Source organism: Trichechus manatus, unplaced genomic scaffold, assembly GCF_000243295.1.
Source record: "Trichechus manatus latirostris isolate Lorelei unplaced genomic scaffold, TriManLat1.0 scaffold00030, whole genome shotgun sequence".
In the NCBI taxonomy this organism is placed as follows: Eukaryota; Metazoa; Chordata; class Mammalia; order Sirenia; family Trichechidae; genus Trichechus; species Trichechus manatus.
The window spans coordinates 13,282,033-13,304,114 of record NW_004443966.1 but is presented as its reverse complement, the minus strand read 5'-3'; the positions used below and the strand labels follow the sequence as shown (position 1 = coordinate 13,304,114).

The 22,082-nt window shown below is 40.9% G+C and overlaps 1 protein-coding gene across 2 annotated transcripts in view; it reads right to left on the bottom strand.

Annotated features, from left to right (window-relative positions):
- Positions 1–22,082, bottom strand: part of MAP2K5 (mitogen-activated protein kinase kinase 5) — a 277,318-nt gene that overhangs the window by 32,047 nt on the left and 223,189 nt on the right. Inside the window, exons 20-21 of one of the 2 annotated variants that reach the window (XM_004374690.3) lie at positions 4,928–4,989; positions 1,707–1,752 (exon numbers count right to left, since the gene is read on the bottom strand). In XM_004374690.3, the coding sequence (XP_004374747.1) occupies positions 1,707–1,752; positions 4,928–4,989 (108 nt within the window). Of the gene's footprint in view, positions 1–669; positions 1,753–4,927; positions 4,990–22,082 lie in introns of those variants that run through there. The other variant, XM_023729752.1, reaches the window with a different exon arrangement.

Sequence of the window (22,082 nt, the reverse complement as noted above, 5' to 3'; positions counted from 1 at the left end):
CTCTGGGAATAAATTCATTTAAGATCAAACAGTGAGCAGTACTAGAAATAATGTTAAATTAAGTATAGGATAATGCTCCTTATGACTAAATTGTTCATTGTATTTTATTGATTTATTGATATTTATTAATTAAAAATTCAAGACAGCACACCTCAGGGTATTAGTTATAAAGAGATATATCTAGATATGTATCCCTCCTCTCTCTCTCTCTCACACACACACATACATGCACACACCCAGATGCACACGCACACACCCAAACGCGTGCGCACGTGTGCGCACACACACACCCACACACACACACATATGCTTCCAGGGCATTGAATGTACTCACCCTTTAGGCTCGTCTTTATGACTTGCCACCCTGGGGTGGTGTTCCTTACCGAGACATGCATACATATACACTTATGGTGTATGTGTGATCTGTAGATGTTTTATTTATAAGTGGCCAACTCATTGCAGCATTGAAACATGCATTTACAAACAGGTATCTGTTTTATGAAGCCCTATTCCTTTGTTTTAATAGCCGAGCTATCCAGCCATAGCATAATAATACACAAGGTAAATGGGTCTCCATCTCTAGAACCTGTTCCAAGTTTTCTCAAATGTGACTAACTGCAAGAATTTCCCAACCATCGAAGAGACCAAAAAAAAAAAAAAAACACACCGGTTTATTCTAGACATGAAACCCGCACAGTTATGAATTGCAGAGGTTTTACGGGTGAACTTTAACTTGAAACTACCCTGAAAACTGGGACTTTGCTCTGGGGGTAACATGAAGGAGAAAAGTACCTTCCTGGAAAGCAGTCATGATACAAAAGGGAAACATAGCTCTATTTTATATTTGGGCATGAAATCTGTACTATATAGAGGTTTGGGTGCTCAGAGGGTTCATTAGGATGGAATGCACAGGAGGAAAACCTCTCAACTGATATCTGTAAAATGCATATTGATTCAAGAAGTGAAAGAAAATTGATTGGAATTTGCTCTGACTGCAGAAATCTAAAGACAGGGAATGGTATGTAAAACACTGAGAAGAGTAGACTATAATTATTTACTAATGCTCCATCCGAACGTTATTCTAACAGCTTGTGCATTGTCAAATCAACAATCTGCACTAAATAAATGACCATTTGGGAATTGTTAGGGAGCATCTCTGTTCCCCTCCCTGCTTGACTAAAAACTGTCGTTTACAATCAAAGAAAGCTGCCTTGGAGCTGAGAACACAGCACCAGCCGCTTTGTAGTTGCCTCTTTCTGCGGAAACACCAAAGATTCACATTGACTTGATCTTTTGCAGCCAATCTAATTTCATTCTACATGAATCCAAGACGACTCTACGCCACATTCAGAATTTCCTGTAGGATTGCATTAACAACTTAATAATGTTAACTATCCTTTCTGTTACCAATCCTCTGAATTTTGAAAGGCTGTAATGGCAAATGAACACACAGTGACCTACATTAAGCTGTGGCCCTTGAGTGAAAGCATTCTGCATTGAGTTTCAAAATGGTGGAGAATGTTTAAAAAAGGAAAACTATTAGTATTTGAGGATATGAGCTTCAAAAATACCTACTCAAATGTAGTAAATGATGTTGCCTTTCCAGAGCCTGTGGATGTTTTAAATTCCATTCTGGCCCTTCTAATAGAATGTTAAACACAGATATTATAACTGGAGAATTCTAACGTAACTAAAAGTTTACTTACCATCAACTCCTCAGGTGCTGGCCTTTCTTTTGGCTGTTTTCGCATGCTATAGGAGGGAAAAAAAAATCTCCTATTATCTACATCATCTGAAAAGGTGTAATAATTTCTACCATTGACTACTTGCCCTAGAATCTGAATATGTTTTCAAAATTCATCATGTTCGGCTCTTGGCCCAAGTATTATCATACAGCCTCTTTCTTTTGACCTTTAATTAATCAGATTTCTGGGGACTGCATGAATCGGACGCACAAAAATTAGTTTTTTGGAATTACTCTTATAATACAGAGAAAATAATGAATTTAAATTTATTCTAATTCTACTTTTGAAACGAACGTAAGAAAAGTAGCAATATTCTCTTCCTGACCCAGTTATCAATTTATTTCAAACTTAAATTTGGAGAACAACATACTTTTTTTTTTTTTTTTGTAATTGGGATAAGACAGAAAGAAAAGAAACCTGTCTGTCACATCAAATGAGAAAGCATCTCATTCTTTCAATATTGGCCTGACAAGTAACATATAAAAGAGGTCAAGAAGCTAGATGATGCCACAAAATTACATGTGGGTTATTACACATTATCTCGTCTTTCATTTATTTTGGCTATGATGCAAGCTGATAACTCATTAAACAGTTGTGGGAAAGCTAAGTTTGTTTAAGCTGCTTAGAGAATCACATTCCTCATGCAAAATATTTCTTGCTTTCCATACAATAGGTATAAATAGGTATAATTAGTAGCTGTCGAATGTACTTAGCTACATGACGAAGCAGCCACACGTGGAACCCAGGTGATCGTTGGTAGCTGCCTACTTGATGGCCACGTCTGTTCTAAGCTCAGAGTATCGTGAAGAGAGATGCTGCTTCTGTCACTTCCCGATGCCATCAAGTTGGTTCCAACTCATTGCGACCCTAAAGGGCAGAGTAGAACTGCCCCATAGGGTTTCCAAGGAGCGGCCAGCGAATTCGAACTGCTGACCTTTTGGTTAGCAGCCAAGCTCTTTAACCACTGCGATACCAAGGCCTCTTCTATCACTTGGAAGAGCTAAATCACACAGGTGCTTTTTCTTTATCTAACGCAACCTCTAACAAGCAAGAGGAAAATCCTTTATACAATCTCTGCATTTGCTGACAGTATTTTTTTTTTTCAAATAGGGAGATTTAATGATCATTTGGTAAACAAAAACCGTAGTTATGAACCATTAACGGCATTGAGGACATTGCCTTTCCTATAAATAACCATATGCACCTCTCAAATACGGCATCCATTAGCAAGTAATTCAAGCCAGTGGAGCTGGTAACAGTCCTAATCTGACATTCCAAAGTAGCTGTACCTCTTGGGAAAACAAGGCTATTACCCACTATCATTTGTGTTTCGGCTTGACATCCGTGGAAATTTCAACACAGGTTATCCCTCCCTCTGTTTCCATAAAACTTTTATGTAACAGCTGATTAATTTTTTGGACAGGATGAAGGCAAAGCCTTACCTGCTTTTTCTCGTTTGCCTAGAACCTGCCCCACCCCCAGGTCGGTTTCAGACCACACAGCCAGATAAGCCCAGTGGTCCCGCCACAAATCCCACACCCTGAGCAGCTGATGCCCAAACCAGGCGCTCTGACCTGCATGGGAAGCCCACGGTTTGTTTTTCAGTTTCTGCATTTCAAATGGGGGCATACCCAGGATCTGCTTCTGAGTGTTTTTAGGAATTCCATGTAAAGGAAAATTAAGAAAGATTAATATATACTTTTGGATAATGGCACTAACATTACTGAGCTTCAAAACAGCTTAGGATTCCAATGTTTTAGGATTCCAATTTGGCATGCTTTGGAAATTAAATGTTTTCAGAGTAAAAATATTATTTGAAAGCTACAGAATATTATGTAAGTATTTTAAATAAATAGAAACAGTGTTAATAAAATTTTAAAAGTCAGGGGGAAAAATCTCTTTGCCACATACTTTTCTATGGAATATAAACTGTACGAGGCATTTTTATTAAGAGGTAACGTATTACACTTAGTCAAAAAGGTGATAAAGCTTGACATTTATATTAAGGAATATTTCTTGGTTTCACTTTAGTGTAATCATCAGATGGATCATGGTGGGGGGGAGGGGACAGTGTACAGCCATTTCGGGTTAGCAAGGACTCCTGGCTGTACCACTTCACGGCATCACACACAGGAATGATGGGCTTCTTTTGTCAGTCTGCCCGTTCATCTTCCACCAGTGGACACAACTCAGAGGAGGTGATGAAATGAGGAATTTGGTGAAGGAAGGAAAGAGAACTAAGGCAGTTATAAAGGAGTTCCAGAAGGTCTGGACCAGTTTCCAGTTGGTTCTGTCTCCTGCTATTGGGCGGTCATTCTTATGCTCCCAATGTCCTCCTCTCTTGCTGCCGGACAATTTTCTCTCTACGTTGGGGTGAGGGAGAGGGTGGAAGGAGGACAGCGGAGCAAATGGGCCTTCTAAGGTCATGAGAGTCCTGCTGGATGGGGGAAGAGGCGGATGCTGGTGAAGGGGATAATAAAAGACTCATTCTGCTGGGACAAAAAGGTGGAAGGCTGGAAAAGAACCCTTGGCAGAAAAATGCCTGTTTCCTCAGGTGTAAAGTGACAAGGGGTTGTGTGGAGACTCTGAGGGCTCCTTTGGATCTAAATTCTCTGGTTCCTCTCAGTTCTAAGGGTTTAAAGTGGGCCTAATGGAACCATATTTTCATCGTCTTTTAAACACAAAAATTCATTGATATGGGCCCCTAGTATTGCATTTAAAATACAACCAAAGATAAAAGTCATTTATTGAAAATACAATGAATTAACAAACTATGTTGCTTCCACTAAGTGACTGACAGTTTTATGGGTAACTTGAGGTTACATTAATAAAAATAAGCTTCATATGTCTGTTCAATAGAGGCTGTAAAATTGGGTATTTCTTAAAAAAAACAAAAACAAAAAAGGCTAGTAACACTATCTGTGCCCAAAGAAGTAGCCTGATTCTCAGCAGTTTATTAAAGCAGGAAAAAGCCTGTGAAGTACATTCATGACCCTTTGTGTAAATAACGTTTACATAATTTAAACAATTTCTTCAGCTTTGCTGCCCCATCTGCCCAAGGCCCCGAAGTCTCTCCTGTCTCCAAAAGGAAGCAGGGAGAGCCATAAGGTCTCCCAGAGCCTCCGAGTTAATGGCATGTAGCATTTACATTGAGGGCATGGCATGTTTGCAAACAGACTCACCACTGAGTGATGAAATGTACAAATGGCTCAGAGAACTCTCCAACCGGAAGGACGGGCGAATCCTGGGAAGGAGGAAAAACAAGTCACCCAAAGTCGCAACAATTCCTTTTCTTTCTTTATCTTCCACACCTCCACAGCAAGGGAGCAGTATAAAGATGAATATATAACAAGGATTTACCACCATGAAGAGAGGGAAATAAGGCTTCATCCAATTAAAAACACTGCCTACACCCTCTTCCACGTTTGTGTAAAAACGCCAAATTTAAAGCCACACACATTTTACAATGGTGAGAAACAGGACAGCAAAGAGGGAGGGGAGGTGAAAAAAGGACAATGATAGCCACAGGGTAGGAAAGAAGGTAGGGAAAGTGTAAATGAGAAATTAATGATTATTTAAGTAACACACAAATGGTCTTGTAATTAACAAAGAGCTGTGAAATTATTCTTGTGTTGACCTTTGTTTCTTTTACTGGATTTGCTGTTTATTTACACTTTCCTTTTATTTACATCTATTTGTATATTCAACTGCTCTTAACTGCTTGCTCCTAACCAAATCATTTGGGTCAGATTTGTTTTTTTTTTTTTTTAACTTTGATAGAAATGATTTTACAGGGGAAGTTGTTTCCTGAAAAGAAATTTCTGCCTATTTTTGCAAGTCTAGGCAAACTCATCTCTAACATAATTACAAAAGCTGGTGAATTAAGGACACAATGACAAACTCCCACCTTGACCACCAAAGAAAACTGGGGGGTGGGGGAGAGGTGGGAATCACTCAAAAGAGCAGAAAACTTCCCGGCAACAAACGACAAACACCACATAACACAGGAACAAACCCCATTACCGTTTGCAGAGGAAAGCTTTAAGAATTTAGGAGTTTTTCCAAGAATGACAGAGAGCTCCACTGTGTTTATAGTGTAACAGCTCAGGATGTAATGAAATTACACTGCAGAGTACTTTAACAGTCATCTCATTAGACCTACAGTTGGAACAAGAGAGCCACATAAAGTAGGCAGCTGCAAATGACTCCATTCTCATTTGCTATTAAAAATACCTTTCGGCGGCTTTTTTCCTTCCTGACATCCCTACACAAAGTGCCCTGCAAAGTATGATACATGCACCTATTTAAATTAACAAAGGAATGACTTATTTTAATCTCACTGTGCTTTGGAGTGCTTTGGCCATTTGGATGAGCAATATATCATTACATACAACCTTCCAGCGCTGCAGGCAAGAAACTCAAAGCATGCAGCATTTGGTAGGAGCCAGACAATTTCTCTAGCACACAACTGTGTCAAATGCATGCATGTATTCATTATTGAGAATGCGAGGAAATAGCTTTGATGTAGTGGAAAAAAGAAGATGATAAAAGCACCTCTGCAATACGCGTGTCATTATCAATGGTGGCAGATAGATACAATTGCACAGCCTCCTATGTGATTAGTAAATATACATATAATTGCTGTGGCCAATTATCAGAAAAATGAGATCGGTAATTAGAAGACAGAAAATTAACTAGAACTCTTATTAAGGCTTTGTTTCCAATTCAAACATTTGGAAACTGCTGGAAAATACAATCAAAAAGAACTGAGGGGGTCCAAGCAGGCAAAAGCAAAACAAAAAAACATCCTGGAGAAGTTAAAAAAACAAACAAACAAAAACGAATATGAACAAATGTTTCTTGGTTTTTGTATAATCTGTCCTCTTTGAATTTACAATTCATCTAGAGGAGAAAAAGGTTAGTGATTCTAAACTTAAAAATCTCATCAGTAGAGAAAGGCTTCAAAAAGAAAGAAAAACAACGGGAAATGAGAGTAAAATCAAATCTTGCCAAGTTCAAAGGATTACATGCAGGCATTACGTAGAGAGGACGTGAAAAACGGGGGGCTGAGGAAAGAGTCCACTCAAAAGAAACAAGGCAGGCAGTAACATGACAAGTCCTCGATAAAGGTGCTATAAAATGGTCACAAAAGTCCTATCGGTTTGAAGAGCAAAAATAAAACATGATATCAATTTCAGTTCCAGCCTGTTTTTGGAAAGCCATATATATTACAAGTCTGCAAGATTCTACACGGCCCAGTTGAAGCAATGACATTTTACTGTCTCAAAAACCATTATTAAAAAGATAGTTCAAAGTCTGAGGTGTAAAAATGATAGACTCTGATCAGTTAGGAAGGTTGTCTAAGTCATTCCTTTCTGGGTTCTTTTTAGGAGAGGGTAGTACTGGAAGTATCTGAGTAGTAGACATTTTAAAATGCAAGGTTTAAGAAAATAAAAGTCTGTCTTAATGTGGCTGAATGTTTACCAAGATGGTTAAAATTCTGGACTGGATTTTTATAGAGATTTTGGTATAAAACATGATGCTAAAGTGGACCTCATTTCAAAGTCTGATACCAAGAGTAAATTAATGAGTTACAGACGAGGCAACTTGATGAAGATGTCACTTTAACACGGATGAGAAACAAAACGAGGAAATGTGACATCTTTGCATGGGTAGTTAATTTTATTTAAGACCTGATATTGTGGCCTGTTAGGTTCCTCATAATATAAAACTAAGGAACACTGGGTGGTACCCATGAATAATTTATTTCACTTCTGAAAATGCCAGCCCAAGTCGACTTTGCAGAACCACAGACAGTGGATTCTCATCTCAGTGGTGCCTGGAAAGAATCACTCATCAAAGATGTGGGGGAAAGTCTCATCTCACATGCATAATGCCAGACCTTTCTTTTTGTTTTAAAATCCACATCTTTTGCACACCTCAAAGGAGAATTTTCTGACATACAGAACATTGACTAGTTGGAGAAGTGGGGTCAGAATGTCACACATAAACATGGTGGGGGGGGGGCAAAGGAGCCCCCTGAGAGCCTCCAAATTCAAAAACGTAGGTAGGCTGCTAATACCCCAAAGGTGAGCAAACTAATATACCTGACAATCTTTACTGCCTTGGAGGATTTTAAAGTACACTCTTCTCAAGACCTAATTATTTTCTGCTTTGAATTTTTTGTTGATATTGTATGTTTTCATTACTGGAAGCATTCTGAATCATTGAGTGCTACTGAATTTCTGGTAGATAGTGTGGATTTTTTTTTTTTTTTCTGCCCCCTGCAACAATCCTACCCTCTGAATCCCAAGGGACATACACTGTCCCACTATTTCCACCCTAGATGCCCCCTAGAGTCCAGAGGGACATACAGTATCCCAAAGAAAAAATTTCAAAATTTCTCTTTCTTCTATCAAAAATGCACACACTTCATACAACACCCTGTAGAAACAGTAATTTGCAGCACACATCTGTTTTTTCAGTTTCAAAAAGTCATAAAGGCTCCTACCTTTCAGCAACATGCACTGTCAGTAGGAAAGCAGCTTCCCAATGAACCTGAGAGGTGGACAAATGGGTGGGCAACTGGCTATCCCAACGGTCAGAAAAGGGTCAAATACAATTGGTAGTTTAGATGAGGATGTAAAAAAAACAAAACAAAACTTTCAAGAACCTGCATATTTCATTACTGCATGAAAATCTGTGGGAAAGGGAGAAGGACGCACAGTAAGCCTGTGCTCCAGTCTACCTCCAGCTCACCTGCTGCCCATTAGGAGGGAGAGCACCCAGTCACCGTGAGGTTGCAGGGAAATGGGCAGCCATGCCAAGGGATTCAGAGGAGCTGGTTAAGCAGTTGCTGCCTCTTATCAAAAATGTCCTCTGTGGGCTGTGGGGACCATGGTCTCGGGGAACATCTAGCTCAATTGGCATGACACAGCTTATAAAGACAATGCTCTACATTCTACCTTGGTGAGTAGTGTCTGGGGTCTTAAAAGCCTGCGAGCGGCCATCTAAGATACTCCACTGGTCTCATCCCTTCGGGAGCAAGGGAGAATGAAGAGAACAGGATACAAGGAAAAGACTAGTCTGAAGGACTAATGGTCCACAGCTACCAAGGCCTCCACCGGACTGAGTCCAGTACAGCAAGATGGTGCCCGGCTACCACCACTGACTGCTCTGACCAGGATCACAACAGAGGGTTCATGTTTCTTGGTTTTTGTATAATCTGTCCTCTTTGAATTTACAATTCATCTAGAGGAGAAAAAGGTTAGTGTTTTCAAGCAGAAGACGGCATACGAGATAGATGTGCGTGACTGGAGTTCAGACGTGTGCTCTTCCGATCTAGACTTTGAAAGTGTGTTTGTTTTTTAACTGTTGTGAGATTGTTAACCATTGTCATAGGGCAACATTTGTAGTAACTGTTAAATGAGAAACTATTTAGTTCTGTAAGCCTTCATCTTAAGTGAGAATAGCAGCACAATTGGAAGAGCGCAGTCAATGTCACTGAACTGTGCATGTAGAAATTTTTGAAATGGTGTATCTTTGGCTATGGGTATTTTCACCAAAAAAAAGGGTTGAGAAGTTAGAGGGTTGACATGTTGTGGGGTTGTTAACCAATGTCATAAAACAATATGTGTACTACTGTTTCATGAGAAACTATTTGTTCTGTAAGCCTTCACCTGAAGTACAATAAAAAAAAAAAAAAGTTCAAAAAAAAAAAGGCCTCTGTGAAATGCAGTATATGGGTTCAGTTAAGATGAAGAAATACATTTCCAAAACAGAACCGTGGATTGGAGAAGCAGTTACACTAATAACTCTCAGTACTGGCTGCACCTGACTCTAAACTGTTAATAAAAGTCACTCTTTTAGAGCCCTGGGTGTCACACTTCACCTAAAGGGCTTTTTTGTTTTTGTTTTTGGTGATGCTTTTCACATCACAGGGGTATGAAATGAAACAGTGGACACAACCTTAACCAAAGGCCTTAACCTGAGATTCTAGTCCCAAATCAACTTTAGAGCCCTGCTAAAGGGATGCAGAGCTGGATCTTGTTATCAAGCAAGCAACTGTTATATTAAACCAGCTGCCATAAACCATTTCAGTAAGCAATTCTGGTCATCAAGGAGGACAGTCTCCAAGTCTCAGAGGTTTCAGTAACCACCTGGTCAGCCCCTTTTGCTAAACAACTGGAACGCAAGCGCATGGCACGCTGGAGAACAGCGAAGGACAATGGGAAAAAGGTCTGAGTGATGTCTTTGCCTTGTGAATAATGAACAGTTCAGGAAGGTCAACCCATTACAACTGAAACTGTTTAATTATTAATTATGCACAATCTATGAGCAAAAGGACAAGTTCAGAATGTTTAATGTGTGCTAACTTCAACTGGACTCTCTCTGGGTATTTTGTTATTAGCACTTGTCAGCAAGGTACTCAGGCATAAAAAAAAGCAAGCAGCAGAAAATCTGAGTGTGTGCGTGTGTGTGTGTGTGTGTGGTGTGTGTGTGTGTGTGTGTGTACCTGTACACTCAAAGAGGTGGGGAATAGGAACAGGGAGGAAGAGGTCCAATTCCAACCACAGCTGCTGCTAGTTCGTTTCCAGAGTAAGTTTGCCAGTCAGTATACTTTGTGATTTTGATAGCAGGAAGGTAATTTGGGAGTTCCAAACACAGGAAATGTAAGTGAGAAAAATGCTGTTGAAATGGCTTACTTAAAAGGGAGATCATTCTTCTAAAGGCATATTCTTTTTTGGAACTAAAATGTTTCCTGGCTTTGAAAGGATCCATGTCATTAATGTTTTTACACACACACACACAAAAACACACACACGTAGTGTATGTAAACCTGGTGAAATCTGAATAAGGTAGGACTGTAGTCTATTAGCAATGTCAATTCCTGTGTGTGATATTATACTAAAGGCATGAGATGTTTCCATTGGGGAAACTGGGTGAAGGGCACATAGAATCTCTCCACATTACTTCTTACAATCACATGTGAACCAACAATTATGTCAAAATAGAAAGTCTAAAAAGAAAGAGGTAGGGGACTATTTTAAATAACTCAGAAGAGATCCAGATGCTTAGTAGAGCTCTGCTTTGGTTAAGGGAAAAGCCTGGCATAACTACTCACCTGGAAAAAAGCTAGGGGACCTTAATTTGAGGACTTCAATTTTGCCTGTAATTCATAATTAAAGATGACAGTGGAACCTGACAATGATGTGGTGGTTAATTCAGACATTGATAGGGCATAGACACAAAATACTGTGTGAAAATGATACAATCATTCATTATTTATTTGTTCACTCTAATAATTTTCCTGAGCACCTACCATGTGCAAGGCACTGGGTGCTGGGATCATTGTGGCGTGACTGATACTTAACTCATGTCCTCAAAGAACTCATGTACTGTTCGCAGGGTAAGATGTGCACCCCAATAGACAGTCCCGCAAGGTGGGGCAAATGGCCAAGCACGAGTGGCAAGGCGGGGTGCTCAGGATGTGCTGGGGAGCACTGGGGTTTGATTCAGTTTGGCTGGTACCTACGAGTTCCCAAAGGAGAGTGGTGGTGGATAAAGTGTTAATGTCTAGGGGGCTGTGAGATACCTTCTGTGCGGCCCTCCCTTCTTTCTTCCTCACTCCCCAAGAGCACCTGCGGCGGGGGAGCGGACCGCAAACATTTGTGTCTGTGTCTTGTTCCTTTTCCTTTGTGTAAAACATACACTTCTTCACACCAACATTTTATACACACTGGCAGTAAACAAAGGGAGGATAGGAGGACAACATCTCAAAAATCTCAAGAAAAAGAAAAAAAAAAAAAGAATTCAGAGTATACTTTTTTGACCGAGATTGTGGTGACAAACTGTCCACCTTACACTATTGTCAGAATTACAACGAAGAACCATCCCGGAGAATTCTGGTCACTCACTGCAACGCCCTGCTCAGAATGCTGACCACTGACTCTAAAGCAAGGATGCCATGAAATTGGCCTGCTTACTTTGTAATCATACTTTCAATTAGAGACTTTGAAAGTGTGTTTGTTTTTTAACATTTAAGCCAGATTTAGAAGTTTGTTTTACCACCTTTGGAATAAATTTAAAATATACTTTTTTGTAATCAATTGAAAAAAAAACACAACACAAAAACCTTCAAGGAGTTGGTTGCTGTTGAATTCTAGGGTCAGTTGTGTTGCATTGTGGGTTACATTAAACCAGCCTGGGAAGTTAAATAAAATATGGCAAGGCTTCTAACTTTTTAAAAATAGCCTATTTCTAGACTGAATGGTGTCAAGTCACCAAGCCAACAGGTGGCTAACATAAGTGAATCACCTGGCATCTGACCAGTGAGAGTCATGGTCTACATTAAAACAAAAAATCTTCTAATTAAAACCTGGCATTGCTTGGCCTGGCCCAACACCTTCCAGCCCTAGGCACTGGGTTCATACTACTTGGCACAGCCCTATTACATCACTGCATGTCTACTGGCAGTGCTGGGATCAAAGGTCATTTGTGATTTGAGTGGTTTCACATCAGGCAGATTTGCCCTTGTAAGATCCCAAATTGGTTTTTGATCCTCCACTGTTCACTGCCTTAAAATAGTGTCTTCCTGAGACAATTGGCGGAATCTATAGAACAAGTCAGCTCTTGATGGGGAGGAAACCTAATTTGTTAAAACTAAAAAAAAAACAAAAAACAAAAAAACTGGACCCTCCACTTTGAAGATCTCCACGGAGGCTAACCTACAAAATCAAAAATCTACCTGTGCAAAACGTAATCCAATGGTAGATCCTTGGAAATCTGATATTTTGGGGGCCCCTGATATCCACATCTGTAAGTTCCTGCTGTAAGAGACTGTAGCCAGGAAAAAAAAAAAAAGCACTCCTATCTTATCATAGGGAGAAAGGTGGAAAACAGATGGGTACTCCTGGTCAGTCAGCGAGTGAGTCACCCAGTTTAAGATACAAGTGAACCATAAGTACATATCGGATTTGTACAAATTCAACCAACGTTTGTTCAAAACACTGGGTTTACCTAAAAACATGGCCACACTGTTAGGGAACAAACAACACTTTGGTATTAAGTATACTTTGGATTTCAACATGGACCTAATCCGCGGGGTTTTATGAGGTACAGGACTAGGGTGGGAAGGCTTGCAGATGGACATCATCAGAAAACAAAGTCTCTGACTTCCCTCAGCTGGAGACCAGACAGCCTCCTTTTACTCATCCCATTCCACATCAAGCCTTAGCAGAGAAAGTGAAAGATGATTCAATTTCCACACTGGGTCACCCCATGCTCTGGGTTGCCAGACATGACAAATTACATGTGTGGGCATTTTGGTGTAAAGTTCTGTTCACTGGGTCTGGGCTGACAGTAGCAGCTCATTTAACTTTTCTCAGATGGGGCTGGGACCAGGGGCTAAAGGCTTGAATTTTAGCCACTGAAACACCCATCTTACCCATAAACCCTTAAATCAAGGGAGAACCAGCTGTTAGGCAAGTGAACACCACTACCAGATGGTTAATAAAAAACACAAAATACAAACAAACAGGTCTAAAGGAATCTGTCTCTAGATAATGGAAATTTGAGATTATAGAGATTTTTCCTATTATCTTTTTCTCTCAAATGTTTTGAGAAATTCTTCGGTATTGGGGTAAGAGAGAAGAGGAACAAACTTTGTCATTAATATCAAAACTAACCTTTTACCTAGTCTGCCTATTTTATTGTCAGGTGAAAGATTTATATTTGCGGAGAGATTTTCTAAATATGGTAAAGATCTTGGTGTTTTATAAAATCCCTTGAAAATACGTGGGTGAAGAACTGGAAAATGAATTAATTTTTTAAACTGTACTTGCAATTGCTTCCTTTCCAAGGCCAATGCATATCTTTTTTTCTCCTTTTATTCTAGGTCTCTTGTTGGTCATAAGCTACAGTGCACAGCATATTTAGAGGTGCCTATATGAACAGCACACACACACACACACACACACACACACACACTAACATCCACTCACACTCTCCCTTTTCAACTGCTTTAGGCAGAGCAGCAGAAAACATACTTGTCTCATACCAAAGGGATTTCATTTACAAAAGTAAAACCCGCTATTGTTCTCTTTCTCTGTAGCCTCCTGATGCATTTCTATTGCTTTTTCATAAAACACTGCTGCAAATAATCAAGCATGACCATTGACATCCACGAGATTGAGTTTTAGGAACCATTAAATGAGCTTACCCTCGTGGGAAGCCTCCTGCTCAGGCTGGTCTAAAGGTAATTATTCAGCAATTCCTACCTGTGGTTTTACCTTGTCTCTATATAGTGTTTGAATTTCATACACTGGTAAGGTCAATCTTACTTCTCAGGAAAAGTCCAGCTACACGTTTGATTCAGGACCAAAATTATAATATTGATACACTCAGTGGCATTTCACCAGGTCCTGTGTGCAGAAGGGTTGATTAAAAGCAGCCTTAGATGTAAAAAGTAGATCATAAACTAGATTTAACAAAAACGAAAGAGGAAAATACCCTTAACAGGTTCCTAAATAAAAGGGATAATTCCTCTTTTCATAGGTAAGGCATCTCAACCTCATCGACATACCAAGTGCAAGAAGCTGGCAGGTCCATGTCCTGAAAAAGCAACAAGCCGTAACACTATCAAGTCAGACTCCAAGAACTCACTGTAAACCCAGAGTCCACACTGCCACACTGGATGTCCTCCTGAATGTTCACTCGACTGTTAGTTAAAATAATTACCGCCATTTGCCACCTGCACTGCAAGCTATGGATAAGGGGAAAAAGAATTTCCAGCGGCTGCACGGTGTACGAGTGCTGGTGGAATTTGCTTACATATTGTTAAACACATTTAAAGGCTGCGTCGGCTGCAGTTCAAAGGCTGAGAATTATACATGAAATTATGCCATACATGGGCCCATTCAACACACGACAGAGAGAAGGGAATTTAAAGCTGGCTAAAGGAGATGCCGCATCAGTTCAAAATTAGTTAATGAGAGGAACAAAGAGAGGGAGACAGCGAGGGAGGAAGGGAGAGGAAGTGAAAAAAACAGAACTACATACTGTGAAATGAACAAGTTCAGTTAGAATGTTCATCAGGATTTGGAAAATCATAATGCCATCTGCTACTCTGGACCTCAGAACATCAGGGATCCCGTGGGCCCAGATGCTCCCATTTCCAGGAGGAAGGAAGTAAGTTACACTCCCTGTAATGCTGCCTTCATTCTGGAATGGAGAAGCACCCCAGCTGACCAGTTTGGAATCTCTTTTGAGAACATGTGTACCACTCACATGCGAGTTTTCCCTGGTTTAGGGAAAATTAACGGCAGGCAGAGTGATTATAGCAACTCGACAGAGAAGGAGAGCAGCGGCCCAGCTCGAGCTGCCGGGTAACTGACCCTGGCATCCAACTTGGGCTTGGGGTGTGGAGGTCCCATCATGGTGGATTCAATGAGCATTGTCCTACAGCTGGATAAGGCTTCACAACGGAGCAACACATGTTAAATGACAGCAGCCAAAATTGGCCCCACCAGGCAACTGCCCATTCACAGAATGCTATTCACAGGCCTCTACCACCAAGAAATTAATTCATTAATAATACATCAGGCTTCATGGACAATTCCAAGAGAACAACACAAAGCTACTTGTTCAATGACTGCCTAAAAATGCAGAATTTTTCCTGGATTAAAAAAAAAAAACCCAAATCCCACAAATCTAATTGACTTACTGAAATAAAAACCATAGGGATATTTATGCTAATATTTTGGTTTGTAAAAAGAAAAAGGAAAAAATTCTATCCTCTGAATTCACTCAGTGTCATTAAGGAATAATAAAAATACGGACCTTTTCAGCAGTAGCTAATAAAATATGATTTTATATAATTGCATATTTAAAAATTAATTTTTTCTACTTCAAGTGGCTTTATACATCCTTCAGACTATCAGGAAAAAATTTTATTTTAACTTGCTTCTTCTGTACTTTTTTTTTCTTAACTCAATTCTTTCTTATTTCTCCCTCCCGACAACTCATAAATATGAATTAAATATAATTATAAATGAACAGAACATTAACTTTCGGATTACTGCTGTGTTTTGGTAGAATGTTAATGTCATTTCTAAAGAAACAGTTATTACCAATAGAAAAAGTAATTACTAAAGGAATCATGGCCTTAATGCTAACCTATTTTCAATCTGCAAACCAGCCAAACTGCATTAATTTAAACATACTGGACTTTTCAAAGGAGGTATTAGATTTCCAAAGATTGCCTTACATCAAAGAGGAATATCAGTTTTCAAGCTCTCAATTGCATATTCCTCACACTACGAGGCACAGGTTAGTTAATAATATCGCTGGAGGACAGGACCATTGTGCCTCCACTAGCATTAACTTACCAAGTTTCTGATGCCTCAGTCAGTAACTCATACAAGTTGCAAACATATTAAATCCCACATCTGAAATGCTCGTTTCTACGAGTGGTCAGAGGGCTAGTCATACTGCTCACAAGCTCTGGGCCTGCAGGGTCTTCGGAGAGCTCAGGACGTCAAGTGTCAGTCCACTTCAGACAACCTGCAGTTAAATGTTGTGAAAGGAATAGGCAGCACTCAGGGTGCTGAGAAGGAGCCTTGGTGGCGCAATGATTAAGCGCTCTGTTGCTAACTGAAAGGTTGGCAGCTCGAACCAATCCAGTTGCCCTGTGGGTAAAAGGACTGGCAATCTTCTTTGTTAAAGATTACAGCCTAGAAAACCCGACAGGGCAGTTCTACTCTATCACATGGGGTCACTCTGAGTCAAAATCAACTCGAGGGCACATAACAACAGAGAGTGCTGGGAGTAGGAGAGGTGGGGGACGTCCCTTTTATGTCTTGCTGATTTGAGAAACCAGAATTACGGCGAAGTCCCTCAAGCAAAAGATGGACATTCTTCCCTCAGGAGTTGGTTAATACCACTTTTTGAGTTCCTAGGAGATATTATTCTGCAGCCATTTTCACGCCTTGCCAGGAGAGTACATGCTATGATCATAGCTCAGCAGCTTCTCAGTTAACCAGCCTCTACTCAGCCTGCCCAGGAATCAGTGGTTCTGCATGAATGAATTTTTTAATACAGGCTTGTTGTTAAGTGGCAGTGGGTCGACAGAAATAGGCTAGGAGCCTACCTTTTTCTAATTTAATAGTTCTAACAGAAATCTTTCTAAGAGAAGTCAAGCTTCTCCATGCCAACTTGGACAGAATACGCAGAACAAAATTCAATTCTTTCTTAAAGGCCTGGAGGCATTCTTAGAGACGGCAAAACTGAACTCTGTTGTAATATACCTCTGCTCTTGGGGCATGTCTGCAATGCTAAGTTAGGTCTTCATTCATTGTTTAAAAAAAACATAAACAAAAAACACTCTTCCTTTGATGCCAAGATGTTCAGCCATCACTTCTTCCTTCCGTCAAGGTCAATTACAGTATATAGTGAGTACAGTGGAAAGAGCACTAGCCTTTGACTATACTCAGTTTCCTCATCTATAAAATGGAGTGTTGAGGGGAAGCAATGTAACTTGGGGGAGCATTTTGTAAATCATGAAGGTTAATGCTAGGTTCTGAATTTTGATAAAGCACCATGTACATTACTAGTTAAGTACTATCAGAAGCCTCTTCATCATATGCCTGCTACTACTTTTTGCATTTTTTCCCCTAAGGATTTGAAAAAACAGGTAATAAGCTCTTATATTTATGTATAAACTTCATTCAACAAATATTTACTAGTACCTACTGTACACTGGAGCCCTGATGGCGCAGTGGTTAAGAGCTCAGGCTGCTAACCAAAAGGTCATCAGTTTGAATCCACCAGTTGCTCCTTGGAAACCCTATGGGGCAGTTCTCCTCTGTCCTACAGGGTGGCTATGAGTCGGAATCAACTCGACGGCAACGAGGATACTGTACTTTAGGCGTACTACTATGAAGACAGAAATAAAAAGCCCTCCAGGAACTTAGACTCTAGTTAAAGTTTTTATAATCGGGACTAGAACAGGAATTAATCTGGTTTTGAACAAGGTGTCTGGTGAACCGCCTATGAATAGAATGCTCGTTGTCTTCTTCCCTGGTGTGCCTCTCTCTGTGGGCCTCGTCTCAGCAATGGCACCTCCAGGTGCCCCACTGCCCAAGCCTATGCTTCATTCCTCCCCTACATCCAATTACTCACCAAATCCAGTTCATTCTATCTCCTAAATACCCTTCAAACAGGCTAAGGCTGCCCTACTTAAGGCCCTTATCATAATTCTGATCAGGAGTAAAGCTTCTTAGCTGTCCTTTCCCATCTACCTTCCACACCCCTGCCACAGTGACTTTTTAAAACACAAATCTGGTTATATTGATCCCTTGCCTAAAGCTGCCCTGTATTTGCCTTGCGCCTGCAAATACCTTCAGGATAAAGTAGAAGTGCTTTTGTGTGGTGTGTAAAAAAAAAAACAAAAAAAAAACAAATCTGTTGCCCTGAAGTCGATTCTGACTCATAGTGACCCTACAGGACAGAGTAGTACTGCCCCACAGGGTTTCCAAGGAGCGGCTGGTGGATTTGAACTGCCGACCTTTTGGTTAGCAGCAGTAGCTCTTAAGCACTATGCCACCAGGGCTGTGTAAAGATCCTTCAAAATGTGGCCTTGCCTCATCTTTCACATTTTCCCAGGCACTGCAGCCATATCTGACTCCCTGCGAGACCTTCTGGCGTCTTGGAGGCGACTGGCCCTTCGGCCATTGGGAAGCTTCCCTCCTCTGTAGAGCTTCTCCTGTTAGTCCTCATCTGTCTTCTTGGTGTTTTTCCCCAGCAGCTCGTCCACACTTTTATTAAACAATTTATACAGCTGCAAACATCATTAAATACCAGATCGTAAATACCCATTTATGGTTAAAATGACAGTCACTGCAGTCCTCTGAGAGCCCAGGCCGTCGAGTCTCGTACCACGTCCACTACCTGCAGTCGAGTTTAAAGCGATTGGTTTATAGACGACTGTTTACTTGTCTGCCTCCCTTGCTAGAGTGGAAGCTCTTTAACGGTGGCAACTGCGTCCTTCATTCTCTGCCTCCAGCATCGTGCTCTGGGACTAATACAGGTGTACAGAATGACTGTTTGGGCTATAAGCAGCGGTTTGCAATCTACAGCCTATGGCAATCTAAGAACTTTTATGCAAGCGCCTGGGAGAAGAGGGATGGGGACCTAAGCCTCCTAACCTCTGGTGAAACCAGAAGAGCTTCATGTTTATCTGTTCCATAATGTAGCTTTCTGGGGCCTGGGGCTTTAAAAAAGTGTGAAAATCAATTCCTATAGCAACACGATCTGATTGGCAAATGTCTTTTAGAAATAGAACTTTTACATAACACGAGGCACACAGACCTGTATTTAAATACAAACTTCTGTGTACCTTTAACTAGTTTCTTAGTTTCTTTGCTTCTTTTCTTCTCTAATGATCAAACAAAACATTGTAAGTAAAATAAAAAGGGGGGGGTGCTCTTGTCGTATACAGGCCGTCCTTCATTCAGGAAACTGGTGGTTTGTCCTAGAGTTCACTGGGAATGTGTATGGAACTCAAAACACACAGTGCCTCCCATGGAATCACCAGGTTCCAGGCCAACACACAGGTACAGCCGTTGCAAGCAACAGCTCCAGGAAGGAGACCTTTGTGCCCCATTGTGGGGCCGGGGTGGGGGAGGCGACGGCTTTCCCCATAAGGTCTGTAGCAGGGAAAAGGGGGTTGACAGGGATGCCACAGAGGTGATGGGGGAGGCAGATGGAAAGGAGGTACCCAGCTGAATGACGGGCAACAGAGGAGGAAGGAGAATCTGCCTTGGGCCCTCAATGACAATGAGGAGTCAAGTAGGCTTACTTAAGATAGGAACAGACTTTCTTGGCAAAAAAACAAATTTAAGAGCCTATCATTACAAAATTCCACTTTTAAAAGTCTACGCCTTCTGCAAGTTCTTATGACTCTATTTAACCATAAAACTTAATGAAGACATAAGAGAGCCTCCACTATTTACTTATCTGTCTGGCTGGCGTGTTCACATTGTTACAGCAGCACTTGAAAGAGGCATCATAAATGGGGACAATCATCCTGCCCAAAAAACACCTGAACTCACAAGAGGCCTCATGTGGACACTTCACTTAGACATGGCTCCCTGATGTTTTCTAGAAACGCCAGCAAACATGTCCAGTGCTGGAAGGGAGCAGTGCTTGATGGGAGAGCTGGGCAGGACGGGCCTTCCAGCCCCTGTCTGGTAGCTCAGTGAAGAGGATGGAGACTTAATCACACAGCTAGACACTTCTACCTGAGTCATGTGAACCAAGAGGGAACTGACATCTCTGTTCTAGAAGAGGGTGACACATGGACAGAGGGAATGAGAAAATCAAGGGCTGGGGGAAAGAAGGAGAAAAATGAGGACGGAGCCTGCTTTAAAACCACATTATTAAAAAGCTTTGAAGCTTTTCTCCCTGCCTCCTTTTTCCTACTAACCCAACCTGACTTTGACAGAATTATCTTTTAGAAAAATACAGATCTCGGCATGTCAGCCCTTCCATGGATCTCCTCGGTCTACTACAGGACGATATCTCAGCTTCTTAACACTGCATTGGAGACCCCTGCCTACATTTCTTCTGCCTTATTTTGGGCCAATCATTAGTCTGCAAAGCTGCCCCACACTTTCACACTTATGCCGTTACTTCCTTTGCAGGAATGATCTTCTCCTCCTCTTCACTATGTAAATGCCTAGTCCCCGGGTGCAAATGGTTAAGCACTTGACTACTAATCGAAAGGTTAGTGGTTCGAACCCACCCAGAGGTGCTGTGGAAGACACGCCTGGCGATCTGCTTCCAAAAGGTCACAGCCTTGAAAACCTTACGGAACAGTTCTACTCAGCACGTGTGAGGTGTCCATGAGTCGGAATCGACTGACTTGATGGCAACCAACAACAACAAGAAGCCTCCTTCAAGACCCAGCTCAAACATCATCTGTTCTTTGAAGCTGCCTCTGTTTCCTTCCCACCTCTTCCAACCTACCACTCTCTAGCCCAATGCTAGGCAGAATCCAGCATAGCAATGTTGACATAGCTTCATTATTGTTCTTATCACACTGACGAATCAAATTTAGTTTGTCTCCCAATAGATCATGAAGTCATCCAGAATAGGGATTTATCCCAGCACCTGGTAGAAATCCTGGTCCAAGCAGGAGCTCAGTAAATGCTCCCTAAAGTAAATTAATACATGGATTTTTCTAGCAGGGCTAGTCCTACAAAAAATGGAATGTGGTAAAAGTTTGTCTTCTCTTCTTCTATGGAGGTCCATCCTATCCAGCAGAAAAGGACCTCTGTCCTATAACATGGCAGCTAAGCACAGAGACCATTATAAAGAACTCACTTTTATTTCCTTTTACCTTTGAACATTTTTTATTGAAATACAACTCACGTAACACAAAATCCGTCCTTTTAAAGTGTACAACTCAATTCCAGAACATTTCCATCACCCCCAAAAGAAACCCAGTACCTGTTAGCAATTCCCCTCTGACACCCCCCACACCCTTCTCCAGCCCCTGGCAACCACTAATCTACTTTATGTCTCTATGGATTTGTCTCTTCTGGACATGTCATACAAATGGGATCATACGGTAAGTGGCTTTTTGTGTCTGGCTTCTTTCATTTAGCATACAGTTTTCAAAACATCCATGTTGTAGCATATATCATACTTCATTCCTTTTCAGGATTGAACAGTATTCCATTATATGAATATATCACATTTTGTTTACCATTCATCAGCTGATGGACCAACTAAAAAAAAAAAAAACAAACCCATTGGCATCGAGTTGATTCTGATTCACAGCGATCCTGCTGGACACAGTAGAACTGCTCCATAGGGTTTCCGAGGCTGTATATCTTTATGGAAGCAGATTGTTACATCTTTTTCCCGCCGAGAGGCTGGTGGGTTCCAACTGCTGACCTTTTGGTTAGCAATCGAGTGCTTAACCCACTGCACCACCAGAGCTCCTAGTTGATGGACACATCCACTTTTTGGTTATTATGAATAATGCTGTTATGAACACTCATGTACAAGTTTTTGTGTGGACATATGTTTTCAATTCTCTTGGTCATATACCTAGGAGTAGAATTGCTAGGACCAGGCAGTGTTTCATTCTGTTGTACATAGGGTCGCTATGAGTCAGAACTGACTTGGTAGCACCTAACAACAACAACAAGAATTGCTAGGTTATATGGTAATTCAATGTGTAATTTTTTGAGGAACTGCCAAAATTTTCCACAGCGGCTGCACCATTTTTCATCCCCACCAACAATGTATGAGGATTCCAGTTTCTCTACA